The sequence below is a fragment of the Pundamilia nyererei genome, unplaced genomic scaffold, assembly GCF_000239375.1.
Source record: "Pundamilia nyererei isolate P.nyererei 1_Seehausen unplaced genomic scaffold, PunNye1.0 scaffold00002, whole genome shotgun sequence".
In the NCBI taxonomy this organism is placed as follows: domain Eukaryota; kingdom Metazoa; phylum Chordata; class Actinopteri; order Cichliformes; family Cichlidae; genus Pundamilia; species Pundamilia nyererei.
Window position 1 is genome coordinate 1,726,183 of NW_005187403.1, and position 15,774 is coordinate 1,741,956.

Genomic DNA, 15,774 nt, shown 5'->3' on the forward strand with positions numbered 1-15,774 from the left:
AAAGACAATGCTTAATTTATTTAATTTAAGAAGTGAGATCACAAATAAACATTTATTAAAAAATAAACATGAACAAATGATAAATAAAGTGAAGAAAGTAATGCCAAATTTACTGAGACTGAAAATAAGAGTTTCACATTAGTTTGAATAAAATAAAAGCACTATTTTTTGCCACTGACAGCATGATAAGATACATGAGTGTGGAAAATGTTCTTCAGTATGTGTTCTTAATGTATCTGGCTACCGATAATTTTTTCCCACTGAGTAATTGGAGCTCCGAAGAAACCTGAACTAGATCACACAGGCAGATATGACGCAAACAGCAGGCACAAACTTGTCATTTAAGGGTGTATTCATTGAAGCTGGCATTTTAAGGAGACGGAAACCTTTAAGGAAGTCAAATAATTTCCTAACAAGAGAGCTACAGACATGGCTTCACCACATTTCTTGTTGTTCCTTCTCATTAATTTCTGCTGCATTTCTGCCTCAAATACCTCAGGTAAGCTTGAAAACACTGTTTTGTCTTGAACTGTTCAGTCTCTGCCCTCTACTCATATACAGAGGGAATATTAATATATTAATACGATTTTGTTACCTGTCGTTATTAATATTTTAAACTCAGTATCCTACACAGAGTCAGTATTTTTTATTTATTTATTTATTTAAGATATTTATGCAATTATCTAGAGTCAATCTACCTGCAAAACATTTCAATCACAAAATAATACCTTAGCAGAAAAACTAAAGAAATTTGTGGTTGGTTCATTATTTCTTGATGATAACTATGCTCCTTGCCAATAAATATTATTTCTGTTGGAAAACCTCTTTCTGTCCCCCTAAACTGTCGAGGTCCACAGCTGCAGATGCATGGAAGCAAAAATTCTTAACAAAAAGTGAGTCACTTAATAAGGCTGGTGAAACATACAAAACAAAAGGCAGGAAAACAGTAAGACAAAACTAACAAGAACTAAACAGGGAGAACTCAAATACTAAATGCTAAGGACATAGAACACGAAACTAGGACATAACAAAACCTGAACATGGGAACTTGGATCGTGACACGAGAAGACCAGACGACGTGACGATGAACAAAGGGAAACTCACACAATAAATAAAGGTGAGGAGGGGTGTGGAAACACACGGGGCGAGAGAGCAAGTGGACACAGAGGGACGAGAGCCAAAGGTTAATGACGAAACCCCCTGACATAAATAATGCCAAATTTGTAAGGAAAATGCATTTTTAGGTTGAGCAACAGAGTTGAGTATGTGGGTTGTACTCATGCTGATGGTGAACAGCATATGCTGCTCTTCTTTAATGTCATTTGTTGTCATTTGTCGAAGTAAAAACACACATTGGCAGTTAAACAATCTATTCTTTTAACAATCTTCTTTTAACAATCCAGTACTTCAGGGTGGAATAATCATACATAGCCACAACAGCCTATTTGGGGTCGGTGCACAAAAGAGAGGAATCTCAGGATGTGCCTAATGTTTTAAAATATTAACATGAAAGTAGTCTATTCTAGCGACAGGTTTATTTTTTAAGAATTCATTCATTCAACCTCCGGAGTTTCAGTTGCCTGTAGATCACGTCTTATAACTATCATGAATGTCTAAGGCTAAAAAGTGTCAAAAAGTAATGGCTCATGTTACAAGCTAGTGTGGCGCTTCAGAATAACAGCCAAGATACTAACTTTTCAGTAAAATGCTGTCAAGGCACTGGGTCATTTAAAGTTTTGTTGATTTAAATGTTCTATTCTGATTTGTTTAATATTTTCAGCATATTTGTTTTGTGTATTCTTGGTGTATTTTCTATAGCTCTCAGTTTCTTTAGTTTAATCCCTCCTTCAGTCTTTCTTCCTTCTGTGCCATGTCGTCTGTGTTTGCTTTATTCATGTTTCTGTGTTTTACCCATTTAGTTTTTGGAGTTCCTCCTTTATTATGAGATTTAATGTTCCTTCTGCTTCCATATCTATATCTTAGATCACAGTGACAGTGCTTTTTTCTCCTTTTAGGCACTCAAAAAAATAAAACAAAGACACCAACTGGAGCAGGTTTTGCTGTCCTACCATCATCAAAAGAAAGAGTTACTTCAGAAGAGGCACTGGAGTTTCTTACTGGCCCTGTGTCCACCATCCTTTTACCTTGCTTCTACACACTGATCTGCTTTATCAGTGTGCCAATTAACATCTTTGCCATAATGGTCTTCAGTTGTTGGATCCGTCCCAAGACGCCAGCTGCAATTTATATGCTGAACCTGGCCTTAGCCGATCTGCTCTTTGCACTGATGCTCCCCTTCAAGATCTCCTACCACTTTGAAGGCAACAACTGGAAATTTGGCTCGTCCATGTGCAGCGTGGTCACTGCTGCCTTTTACTGGAACATGTATTGCTCTGTTCTTCTCATAGCTTGCATCAGTGTGGACCGCCTACTTGCTGTAGTTTATCCCATTGACTCTCTGGCTTGGAGAAGCTCACGGACCACAGTCATAGCCTGCATAACCATGTGGGTGTTATCCTTTGCTGGCTCTGTGCCTCTTGTTTCCTCTGATCAGACTTTTAACCTAACTAAGTTGAACATCACCACCTGCCATGATGTCCACTCCACAAATAAGATCATCTGGTTAAAGACATACTTTGTCACTCTCTGCTGCCTCCTCTTCTTCCTACCTCTCCTCATCACAGTGGTGTCCTACACTCGAGTCATCTGCTCGCTGAGCAGACTCCAATATGATGTTCCAGAAACATCACACAGGAAAAGAAGAGCAGTAATGATGACTTTGACTGTGCTATTGATATTTTTGCTGTGTTTCGTGCCTACAAACTGCCTGCTGCTCGCACACTACCTGCAACTTAACACAGAGAAGAGCCAGGAGGCACCCGATGGCTCTTACGCACTCTATCTGGTGTTTCTGTGTTTGGGAAGTCTGAACTGCCTCCTGGATCCCCTGCTCTACTACTTTGGATCCTCGCAGTTCCGGAAACAACTATCCAACATGTTGAAGTGTAATAATGACAATAGCACTCATTCACCATCTTATTTATGAAGATTCAGCAAAAGACAAATGCTGAAATCCAGTCAAACAGAAAAGCCCAGAATCAAGACCTCAGTTACCAGAGCGGGTTCTTTCCAAACAAGCCTCAAAAGCCAAAAAAGGACAAGCCAAACAAGAAATTACTGGCCTGACTGACTGTCACACTTTCATTGATTCTGAACTGTTATTTTAAAGTTATAATATAACATCAGCAATTTGTCATAATTTGTCAAAGCTGCTGACATAAGAGCATGTAGCTAACAGGAAGATTTTAAATTCTCTATATTCATGATTAGAATAAACTGAATACTTTCCACTTCTTTGTGAACCGGTCATGTCAACAGAAACAGTTTTAAATCTTGGGGTCATGGCTACACATGGTCAATGAGAGATCCTTTTAAGAAACAAGAAAGAAAACACCAGGAGAGAAAATATGCATTTACATAAACAATATACATTCCATAGGACAAGAGGTGGGGTCCAACCTGGGCAAGTTGCCCATCTCTCGCAAAGCTAACATTATGAGTAATTATATATTAGAAAATAAAGACAACGTGTGGTTCAGGAGTTGTTGGTCTTAGGCAGTTCAGAAGTATTTTTTTTCTGTGTTTAATAAACTGTACTTTAATCTTTTATTATGTGTATTGTGTGTTTTCTTCTTCTTCTAGCTATCTAGAATTAGATGGACACAAATATAATGTCCCAGACGTATTCTGTTGGATTTCAGTCAGACGACCGTGAGGTCTAGTCAATGGTATAAATTCCTTCATTCTGCAGGAACTGCCTGTATATTCTCACATTGTCTTGCACCACAAGAACCCTACACTGTGAATCCCTCCATGGATATGCCTCCACAGAGCATCACTGACCCATTTCCAAATCTGTCATGCTGAACGATTTACAGGCAACATAACTACTCCATAGGAATCTGCTCTCATCTGTGAAAAGCACAAGGTTGCAAGCGGTCGCCCTGGTATTTCTGGTATTCTATGGCAAATGCCAATCTGGCTCCATGGCACCAGGCAGGGAGCACAGTGCCCACTAGAGGACATCAAGAGCTCAGGCCTGAGACCTTTCTGATTGTTTGGTCAGATACATTCAGACCAGTGTCCTGCTGGAGGTCGTTTTGTGCATATTGGGCTGTTCATCTTTGCATAACTGAGATAATCTGATTTAAAAAAATGTGTCTTCTATTTTTTTCCTTTTTATTAGGCAGAATATCTGGGATACTCATTTTTTATTTGTATTGAAATACATGCAAAACCTTGTAGAATAAACATCTACACATTGGAGATGTTTTTTTTTTTTATCTGTAAGCAGCAATGTCCATGTGCCTTTCTCTCCAGCAGGTAGCGCTACATTACAGTTAAGTAACACTCTCCACAAACACTCTGCATTGTCAAGTTGCAATTAAATCCAAATCCATCTTGGCTGTCCTTCTGATGCAGTTTAGGAATTCAGACATCCTTCAACAACATGTACTGAGACTGCGTTTCACATCACAGTCTGGGGCGGCAGAGGATGCATAAGCCGCACCCGCCGGTTAAATTTTCTTGTGGTTCCATTCTAGGTTTTATGGTAGTGTTTGTCTTTCGCTGACTATTGTTTAGGTCCGTAAAATCTTCAATGTAACTTTCAGTGCTTTTAGTATCATACAAAAATCGTGAAATTCTCCGCGGATTTATTTTTAAATAAATAATAACACGCCATACCCCTGAACATTGATCAGCAAAGCTGGAAAGCACTGCCATAAAGCCTCGGCTAGAAGCGCAAGTCAAGCCCAGACAGGGCTGGCCTGAGTCTTACGCAAGGTCGCTTGTAAAGTCACCTGACATCACGCTGGTATGTAAACTAGCTGACTGTGGGCTCTGTCAGCTAGCTCGCCGGCACTAGCGGTTAAAACATGGTTTAAGGTCGCTGCCGATAGACCGCGTTCGCTATAATATTGTGGTTTAAACTAAGTTTTGCAGTCATGTCGTGGACTACAGGATCGATTCACCTGTTCCTGATTTTGTGTTTTACACAAACTTGCCTGACGATGCACCCAGGTAATATTTCAACCTGTTGATTTAGCCATTATTACCATACCGTAGTGACTGGCAAACTGTTCATTTTGAAAATAATTGGATGTTTTGATTTATTAATTTGATCTTTTTTTAAAGTGCTGAAGTCTTATGTCAGTGCTTGATGTTTTAGTCTTGGATACATTCATTTGTTTGCATCAGTGTGATTGGTCAGAAACAGCTACAGTTTAATGGATGTTGTAAGGTGTACAGGTGACTCATAAACATACTAACACAAACGGGTCAAAGTGCCCTAAGCTTAAGGAACTGGGTGTGACATTTGTTCCTATACACACCGTAAACCTGTTATTCTTCTGCTTTTCATATATTTTCATATTGTGACTTCACAGAAACCAGAGGCTTCACAGGTACAGAGAAAAATGGAAGCCTGTGGATCAATCCAAATGACGAAAACGTCCTGAGCAGTCGCCTTACAACCGTCTTTCTCCCAATCATTTACATAATTGTGTTTTTGGTGGGTCTCCCCACCAATGCCTTGGCAATCTGGGTCTTCCTCTTCAGGACCAAGAAAAAGCACCCATCTTCAATCTACATGGCCAACCTGGCTCTGGCTGACCTGCTCTTTGTCATCTGGCTCCCCTTAAAAATCGCTTACCACTTCAATGGCAACAACTGGATCTACGGAGAAGGATTATGCAAAGTGCTGGTAGCATTTTTCTACGGCAACATGTACTGCTCAGTTGCCTTTATTGCATGTATAAGTGTTCAGCGTTATTGGGCCGTGGCTCACCCGCTGTCTCAGCAACAGAAGAGAAACCGTGTAGCTGTTTCTGTCTCCGTCACTATCTGGGTGGTGGTCTGGCTCATCAGCATCCCTCTCTATCTGTATAATCAAGAAGTTAAGATAGCAAGACTCGAAATCCTGACCTGCCATGATGTCACCAAGCCCTCTCAGAAGAAGATTGCAGCAGGCTACTTTCTGACAATGGGAATGCTGGGATTTGTCGTTCCCACTATTGTGTGCATCGTATCTTATGTTCTCATGCTGAAGGCTCTCAGGAACAGCATGAAGGATCCTGCCATTGCCAAGAGACGCAAAAAGGCTGTGGTCTTGATCGTCACTGTCCTTGTTATGTTTTTATTGTGCTTCACCCCGAGTAACATTATGCTGATGGTGCATTACATCCTCCTGCTTAAAGGGGCGGACAACAACTTGTATGGGTTTTACATCACGACCCTGTGCTTGGCCAGTCTCAACAGCTGTTTTGACCCTTTTGTTTACTATTTCATCTCCGAAGACTTCAGGGAGCACGTGAAGAACACATTCCTGTGCCGAAGTGAGCGGACAGCGCAGAGGATGAGGGTCTCCTTCAGCGCTTTGAAGTTCTCCAAAAAAAGCAACTCGTATACGTCAGGGTCAGGGAACACACGGAGCACGGATTGTTAGTGAATTCTTGATTTATTTATTTTTTTAAGACTTGTTTTTATCATTTTACTGAACTGTCAAAAGGACTTCCTGGTTTGTTACAGGTGAACAAGTCAGTTTGACTTTTAATGTTACTGATTTTTAAAGTTTTGTAAAATCTTTGCTTTCATTTGTTTTGTTTTTTTTGTTTTTTTCTTGTTTAATGTGTAACATTTCTTAAAGCTGCTTTAATTTAATTTATCCAGGATGTGATCAATTGCTTTAGACATTACAAACGTGTCCAAAATTGTGCCATAATTTTTATTGAGAGCAACTCTGACAGCTTGTGCTAGAGTGCTTTGCTGCCTTGCTTACATAACATTTAGCGTATATCAAAGAAGATGAAGTCAGTTTTTGTTTGTTTTTTGGTAAATCTTTTTACTATATTTAAAAGGTTCTCAATAAAAGTATCACCTCAATTAATTGTGCTTTCTCACTGCATACTTGTTAGGTGTCATCCATCAGCTCACTATTGCTAACCGAACTGGTTACATTTGTGCACAATTCTTTAAATTAATTGAAGTTCTCTGATTTCAGTGCCATTAATTTAATAAGTAAAAATAATGTTTTATAAAACTGGAAAATGTAATATAATATTAAATGATATTGCTTTTATTGGTTTTCCATTATGCTTCTGACAGTTTGTGAATCAAGTATGCAGTTGCATAAATGCCATTGCATGTGGCATTAAAAGTGTTTCTGTTACTCACTTTGTTTGGTCATCAACATTTCCTCTGACTGTATCATCAGGTAAATAGTTAGAAATGTCAAGCTAGATGTTCCTTATTTTCAAAATGCAGTCAGCTTTGTGTTCCAGAAATTTCCACCGCTGTTCTTTTTGGTGGGTTAACATACACACAGATCGAGATATAGATAGATAGATATACACAAATCATGTATTTTGAATATCGCATTGGAAGACTAAAGAGCTTCATTTTGGGTCTTCTTGTTTTCATGACCTGCCAAATAATGATCACTTACTACAGTACAGTGAGAATTCCTGCATTTAAATATGCAGTTATAATTTTTGCCTTTGAGCAGAGTTTGGTTTCTTGAAGTAGCTCAAAAGTTCCCTCACAAAGGGAACTATGAGTTCATACAATTTTTTTTTTCTTTCTTTCTACAAGCTCGGATTGTACAGAATGTACCACAGCACACCTCGGCACACCTACACAGGAGAGACAGATCATATCTCTTACACAGTTACATGTTTTGCCCCTTTTGCACGTATTTTCATATAATTTAACTAATTATTTACATGGCTAGATACCAAGAGGAAGACAGATGGCATGATATTAAAAAACAAACAGTGTGTATTCACAAAATCATAATTTCAGCCACACAAAAACATACTTAAGACCCACCTTTTCCCTACAGTTCATTTATATATTTACAGTGTTGATATTTCCTGTCTGCTGTGCGGTGGTCTGTAGTTTCTGTAACTCTGAAAATAAAACCAAATGACTAGTTAAAGCATCAATCAACAGAACATTCGTCAACTTAACGTGTTTGACTTTAGGCCTGTTTGCTGGCCATGTTTTCTCTTTTTTTCTAAACGATAAACACTCAAAAAACTAATGTCAGATTTGAAATAAGTTTCTACTTCAGTATCAATAAAATTCAGCCACCCTTCATTTACCACTGACAACGGAATTTTAAAAATGATAATAAAATAATTCTTTATAATGTGTGGTAAAGGTGCCTGTAACTTATATGGCATGTTTATTTACTGCGTGTTTTGTTCTCACTGAATCAACGGAGCTCCACAGAAACCCGTAACAGGAAATGCACCTGAGGGCGGACCGGGCGGGCGGGTTTGGACATGACGCAAGCGTAGGAACAGGTACTCTCGGGGTGTGTCCTTCAATGTTGGAGAAGTCGTCGGACATTTAAGACTCAGCTGGCTGTTAAGAGGTCGAGAAAAGGAGAATTTGCACCGAGAGAGTCTCGGTGATAGAAACATGGGTTCAACACGGTTACTGTGGCTGTTGGTTATTCTGTGCTGCGGCTCCGTCTCATCACGTAAGTTCAAAATCCCTGCGCTGTCTCGACATGCCAGGGTGCTGTTATACCGAGCTCGGCTCATGTTTTGTTTTGTTGTTGTTGTCACGGTCTAAAGCCGGGTGTCTAAAGAGCAAATATTTTAACCGAGCTCTTTTTAAACTGGGATTGTAGTAACTTCACAAAAGAGAAAACTTTCGGGAAATAAAGGCTTACTTTTCAAAACTTAAGAAGATACTTGACACAGGATCGTTTTTACGGTTTTAACAGATCCTTATCATTATCATGTATGCTTTAGACCAAAAGGTTCTGTACCTAATGAAACGACTCCTGTCTGAGGCCATTGTGATGCCTCAAATAACTTGTTTGGCTCAGCCAACAGAACTAAACCCAAATTTAGTTTGGGGCGGGGGGTCTGTAATAACAACTTAAATGATAAGCTGTCATTGGTGTTCTGTCTGCTGTTTAATCAGTAATTTAAACTGTAATATTTATTTCCGTTTGTATATGTGTTTTAGAGAGAAGCCGGACGTTCATCGGACAAAAGGACCCTGAAGATTCAAACCAAGTTGTTGTGGATGAGGAAGTATCAGCTACGCTTAAGAGTAGCCTCACCACAGTCTTCTTCCCGATCGTCTACATCATCATATTTACAGTTGGACTTCCGGCCAATGGCATGGCAATCTGGGTCTTTCTCTTCAGGACCAAAAAGAAGCACCCTTCATCAATATACATGGCCAACCTGGCTCTGGCTGACCTGCTCTTTGTCATTTGGATTCCATTAAAAATACACTACCACATAAACGGCAACAACTGGATCTATGGAGAGCCTCTCTGCAAAGTCCTAGTGAGCTTCTTCTACGGGAACATGTATTGCTCTATTCTGTTCATCACCTGCCTGAGCGTGCAGAGGTACTGGGTTGTGGCTCACCCGCTCTCTCAGCAGAGGAAGAATAATAAAATTGCCATTGGTGTCTCTGTAGCTATCTGGGCTTTTATCTGGGTCACCACCACTCCTCTGTACCTGTATGACCACACGACCAAGCTAAAAGACCCCAATGTAACCACATGTCATGATGTGACTGTCATAAAGGACCTAGAAATTCCATTCGAGTCTATCAGGTTGCCATTCATCTACTTTATCATGATGGGAACAGTTGTGTTCCTAATCCCTTGCATAGTGATCATTGTAGCCTATGCTATGTTGCTGAAGGCTCTGGGGACAAGCATGGAGGAAAGTACAGCATCAAAGAACCGACACAAAGTTGTGGTGTTGATCGGAATCGTCCTGGTGACCTTCCTTGTGTGCTTTATTCCCAGTAACATCATGCTGCTGGTGCATTACGGTTTACAAAAGAACAGTATAGGAAATCATGGTTACAACGTCTACATCTCTACTTTGTGCTTGGCAAGTCTCAACAGCTGCCTGGACCCATTCATCTACTACTTTGTGTCTGAGGATTTCAGAAACCATGTGAAGAACACTCTGCTGTGTAGGAGCAGCAGGGCTGTGGAGCAAATGAGAGTTTCCTTCAGTTCCATGAAATATTCCAAGAAGAGCAAAGCATACGTGTCAGATGTTGGGACCACACAGAGCAGCACCTGTTAGTGAGAAAAGGAGAGGAGAGACTCTGATTCCAGGCCTGGTTGTGCTTTTACAGTGTAAACACTGTAAACAAAAAAAAAACACATACCAGATGGACTCTGGTAACCAAAGATGAACTTTTATTTATAATTTGAGCCGCTTGGCATTAAAATGTGAAATGTATATGAGTGCCTGTGTTACGGGTCCACACCTGCTTCATACTGACATGCAGAGCTTTGAATGGACTAATGTGCTTCTTCCTGTGGTTTTGACTGATTATCTTTGAATATCAATAGAAATGTAATTTAATATGAATGACATTTATACTATAGACACATTAACCTGTTCAGAGAGCTTGTAAATATATTGATTTTTATGAGATAAATTTGCTTTTTTTTATATATACACTCACAATTCATGCATCCAGCAAGTTTTATTTTTGTCATTTTAAAGCCCTTTTATCACGCTTTTGCTTATTCAAAACAAAAAAAAATGAAGGGAGAACAGTTGACATTGTTACTAAGTTTCTTAAATAAATGGTAAAACAACAGGATTTAGTATCTGTGAAACTTCTTTTGTGCTATTACGTAACTGATAACGTTCCTGTGACTCGTGAGTCACTATTCTCATTTTCGTCCTGCATCTGGATGAGACGCAGTGTCATTGATGAGTCTCGGGCAGTAATTCCTGGAATGTTGTTGTGTAGAAACTCAGTGCAACTTCACACAGTGTAAAGGCCAGCGTTTTAAGCTTGAACTTTTAATGTTCACTCCTGTTCGGTAAATGAGCTTAGAGTGGAGAGTGTTGAGGAATGATTAACAGATCAGTGAGGACGACCTACATATAATTGCATTTTCTACCGAGTGGTTTTAGTGGCAGACTAGTTTCACCTCTGAAACATAAATAGCTAGTTTCACGTCATCTTTATTCATTTGGTTTAACCCAGTTAGTGTTTTGTATTTTATAAAAAAAAATTAATGGTGTGCAGTCCTCTTAGAGGCCAGTATTGTTACACTTTTTTTCAGTCGACATTGCCAGCGTCTAAAAGACAATATGGTCAACAAATGTATAAAGGGAAAATCTACTGCAGTCTTTTCTCTGTAGATAAGGAGTAGGTAAACTGCCGTGGTTCAAACACTGACCCCACCCATTTACCCGCCACCATCCCCCCCAGGTACACGTACACACACAAACAGGCCAAGAATGCTGCTTCCCATTTAACGACTGGTTGTGGGAGCGCTCTGAGGTAAATGATTGTTATGGAGTGTCACCTTACCTTTTGTCAGCGCTCTGTGTAAAATGCGTTCTTTGCACATGTTGGGGGCAGGGACAGGACACACCCTGCCCTGGTTGCATTCACGTAGCTCCACAGACAGGCACAGGCACAGACACAGTTCACGTTTATTCAAGAACCACTTGTTGGATTTCCTCTGAGCAAAATTATTTTTAACAAAGCGTAGCGTGACTGGTACAGAAAACTGCTAAAAAAAATAGGACTCAAAGATGGGTTTTATGGATATGGCTTCAGCTTCTATAAATGATGAGTTTAAGCTCTTTTATATTTTATATTACTGGTTTCATGAAGGTAGGACTTGGTTGTGAGTCTTTAAAGTTAGGAACTTATGAAAGGACTCACATTTTCTGAAACAGAATTCATGTAGAAAAGGCTGGAAAGGCTCCAATTATGATGGTTTGTTCCACATCACATTTAGCTCTCCAAATAGTCAGTGCACAGGTTCAGTCTCAACGCAAATGGCTGCAGTGATTCTGTACTTCTGTTTAATATGATTACAGTACAATGTGTTCCATTGTTGACCTTTACAGTGGTGGATATCAGACAATATGCAAGATGTACAATACTCTGCAAATGTCTTGATCGCCACTTATTTTTTTGAATATGTTGCTTCCAATGAGCCAGACTTCCATGTAAATTTGTATATGTAAAAGACTGCTATTGGTTGCTGTTCATTCTGCAACTCATTTTATTTACCAAAAGACCTCACGGTTTCCAGCTGGGCCAACTAGAAAAGAGGAAATGCAGCCTGTGGTTTAAGCCAAAAGACTTCCACTTAGCAGAAGTCTGGTTTTATGTTATTAAAGTAAACAAAGAATGCAGACAGTGAGCATGGTGGAAATTTCACTTTAACCTCTGTGTGCGTAAGACTTTTTTTTTGAATGATCTGCCTATGCTGGAATAATGGCAATAACTACTGCTACATTTAACTAGCAGTGAAGTAGCAGTGCGTGAGACCAAATAAAACCAGTGGCACTGTGGTTATGACATGCTGAACCGCAGACAAAGCAAGGTTTGTTTCACATGCAAAATGTAAAATGGTGAAAATAAATTTCTCACGCTGAAATGGTGCCACCTTAGACTCTTAGGTGCCTAAAACTTTTTTGAACTGAGCAGTTTCTTTCATATTACAGGCCTGCTTATAGTGTACATCAAAGGTTAGTGAGGGTCTCAGTTTCTCCAAAACTATTCTAATGGTCACCAAACCATGCCTTTATTAATATAAACATCTTTATTTACCCCACAATGCTATTTTTTGGGGGGTTAATAATATTCAGAGGGTAAAATAAGTAATGAACATGTCATCAATTTTCTAAATAAATATATTTCTAAAGTTGCTATTGACATAAAATTCTCACCAGATGTCAGTACCAACCCATGTGTTCCACCCATATAAAGAAATAAAATCACAGATGTTTGTGAATTAAGTTATGTGTAAGAATGAGAAATCACACAGGAAAAAGTATTGCCTTTTTGCACCTTGCTTTCTTTATGTGTTCTTATACGGTATGTGTGGAAAATGTCACGGATACTCTTACAGAGGCAATATTCTTTCTCATGTCTTGATCATTTTCGTTAATCAGAATTCAGTAATTTCCTAACTCACTCTAATGGCCATATTCTTGATCCCTTTTGTGTTTCTGGTGTTACTCCTAAGAACTGTATATTTAAGTCAAACTCTTTTCACTCTCTCATATTGAAGCATTAAGTACATTGACATAACTACTTTCTCCCATGTAACTGACAGTCTGCCTCGAAGAGATAATTTATGTACTCCTGATAAACTGGTGTCTTAATACAATTATGGACTTCACTCCTTTGAAAATTCACAGAACTGTCAGACTCTCTTTCATCCACTATGTTCCCTGGTTCATGTATCAGGAACACATGCACCACAATAAGGATGCCCTGTCTACACCTTAATTTGAATATTATACAACACTCATCAGGTCTGCTCAAGGGAAGACTAGGACTCTTTCCTCCTGACTGTTGGGGAAATATCTGGATTTATTAAGAAATCTTAATAAAGACCTATTTCTCACTCAAGTGGCTAAATCCTGTTTATCTTCTCTCTGTCTTTAGCTGATATTATTCACTCTTCCCTAATATCTGGCTTTTTCCTGCACTGCTTAAAGCAACGATAATGCCAACTCTTAGGAAACCCCATACAGACCCTTTCAAATAATTATTGTCCATATGCTAATTTACCTTTGGGAAATAACTCTTGTTGTTTAGATCTAACTTCAACTTATTAGCAATCATCTTTTTGAATTATTTGATAAATAAAATTATAAATAGATAATCTGGTTTTCAGCCACTTCATAGAGCAGGGGTAGGCATGGTCAAAATCACAAATGATCTTCTGGTGGCAGCTGACACTGGGCTGTTAACCAAATGCTCCTTGATCTGAGCTCTGCCTTTGATATTGTCTCTCATGATATTCTTTTAAATAAGGCACTTTCCATGTCATGTTGTAAATTGTAATCTCAGATTGTAATCAGGTATGTACAGTTAAAACATCTCACATCACAAGCTCTTTCTTAGGCCCCGACTCAATTTGCTATTCATCAATAAAGGGGCGACTTACATTTTTATGGCAGGTTTTACACGTCTGCCCAGAGTAAACCATTTGTTGGTGTGTCATGGGTTTCACACCTTAGAATTAGAAATAGAGTTTGCATAATATTGGTAAGCCACAAAAAAAAGAGAAAAAAAAGAAAGGAAAGGAAGATAGTTTAACCAAAAAGAGGCAAGAATTAACCACCAGAACCTGGTTTTAATAAAGCACAGGAGTGTTGGATGTTACAAAACAGTGTGCTATTGAACAAGGTCTTTCAATGTACAAAATGTTCAAAATGCATGAAGATTTTGCATTTTGAAATGTCCAAACTGGTGAAGTTAAACTGACCTTTAATCGAGTTTAAAACAAAAAGTCAAAGAACTTACAGATGCTGTGACACAGGACAAAGGACACACTAAAGCACAAACACAGAAGGGTCACTGTTTTTATACTTTAGCAAGATGCTTACTTCTGCTTTTCTGCATACCTCATACACACAGTTTAAATTCATTGAAAGGTCGTATGTCTACGTATGGCTGGAAACACACAGAATACAGACACTGATGTTGTACAGATATGCCTGCTTAAAACTGTCATGTGGTTAGCTGAAATATGTGTAACCTCCGTTGTCAATAAAAGTGAGGCGGACGCAGAGGAATTGGAGTTGCTTGGACAGGCGAGTCGCACTCACTGCTCTCCAACGCTCCCCTCGCAAGTAAAATGTACACTGGTGTCTGTGTGGTTGCTTTCAGTAACAGGTTCTGTTTACCTATTGGACCTATTTATTACATCTTTCATTAAGCTGATTGTAAATACTGAACACAATCATGATATAGCAAGGTCAGTATTGCCCTACAATACAGATACCGGTATTTGAAGATGCAGGATTTTAGGTAACACGTAATTTTGTCATAGTTGTACGGCTTTAATTTGGCTTTAGCAACATCTAGGACAAATAGTTGACTTTATGACTGATGTATTGGGAGGAAATTTTTAATTATGAAGTTCCTGTCCTGACCATAATAAAAGAGGTTGTTTCATAGCAGTCATGCACTTTACTCTGCCTCCCCCCTATGCTGAGCAAATGCACACATTCACACAGATCTATTTGAAGTATACCTCTGTCTATACAGGAAGAGGTACACCTCGTCTAGTTATAAATACAACACATTTTGTACATTTGTCATCTTTTACGTAGCATGCTTATACCACTGTGACCTTTGCTGTATAAATATACTACCTGCAACTCTTGCAGGTTTCAAACTAGGACTTTAAGTTAAAAACAGCAGGGGTCAACACAGGTCAACAAGAGCATGGGAAACAGGTGGGATCACAGCTGTAACTAATTACGGTCCGAAGAGACCAGAGCCAAAAGACTTTTCACATATGACAAATGGAATTAAAGGGAATTAAATAACACATCACCTAGAATTAAGCAATCACATGTTTTGTCTCAATAAGGATGTTGTGACAAAACATTAGCTCATTTAACAAATAATTTTAAAAAAAATGCTTAAACCAAAGGAAGTCATTCTATTTCTGTTACACATTTAAACACACTTTAAACTAGTCGAAAGGTTGATCCACCATCTGGACACTTTTGTATTTGTATTTGTATTTTGTATTTACTCTAACTCATTTGGCCCTTATATAAGTCACTATTTTATAGTTTAATTCACTCTAAATTCACTGTGAAATGAAAAAACAATTTTTTTAGAGATATAGTCACACTACACACGGTGATCACAAAGAATATAACACATGTCTGTCCAATACAGCACTCAGCAGTGAAGTAGGATAAGTAGTTTCTT

The 15,774-nt window shown here is 38.8% G+C and overlaps 3 protein-coding genes across 3 annotated transcripts; all 3 read left to right on the forward strand.

The window, feature by feature from the left end:
- The first annotated feature begins 385 nt into the window (after positions 1-385).
- LOC102208725 (proteinase-activated receptor 1-like) lies at positions 386-3,667 on the forward strand. Its single transcript, XM_005720095.1, has 2 exons — positions 386-499; positions 2,016-3,667. Exons 1-2 carry the CDS (start codon positions 430-432, stop codon positions 3,044-3,046), a joined length of 1,101 nt encoding a protein of 366 aa, XP_005720152.1. The 5' UTR covers positions 386-429; the 3' UTR covers positions 3,047-3,667.
- Positions 3,668-4,894: 1,227 nt separating this feature from the next.
- On the forward strand, positions 4,895-6,632 carry LOC102209013 (proteinase-activated receptor 2-like). The gene is made up of 2 exons (XM_005720096.1): positions 4,895-5,082; positions 5,448-6,632. The coding sequence occupies exons 1-2, from the start codon at positions 5,007-5,009 to the stop codon at positions 6,503-6,505; spliced, it is 1,134 nt and encodes a 377-aa protein (XP_005720153.1). The 5' UTR covers positions 4,895-5,006; the 3' UTR covers positions 6,506-6,632.
- Positions 6,633-8,309: 1,677 nt separating this feature from the next.
- On the forward strand, positions 8,310-10,208 carry f2rl1.2 (coagulation factor II (thrombin) receptor-like 1, tandem duplicate 2). Its single transcript, XM_005720097.1, has 2 exons — positions 8,310-8,545; positions 9,043-10,208. The coding sequence occupies exons 1-2, from the start codon at positions 8,485-8,487 to the stop codon at positions 10,131-10,133; spliced, it is 1,152 nt and encodes a 383-aa protein (XP_005720154.1). The 5' UTR covers positions 8,310-8,484; the 3' UTR covers positions 10,134-10,208.
- The last annotated feature ends 5,566 nt before the right edge of the window (positions 10,209-15,774 follow it).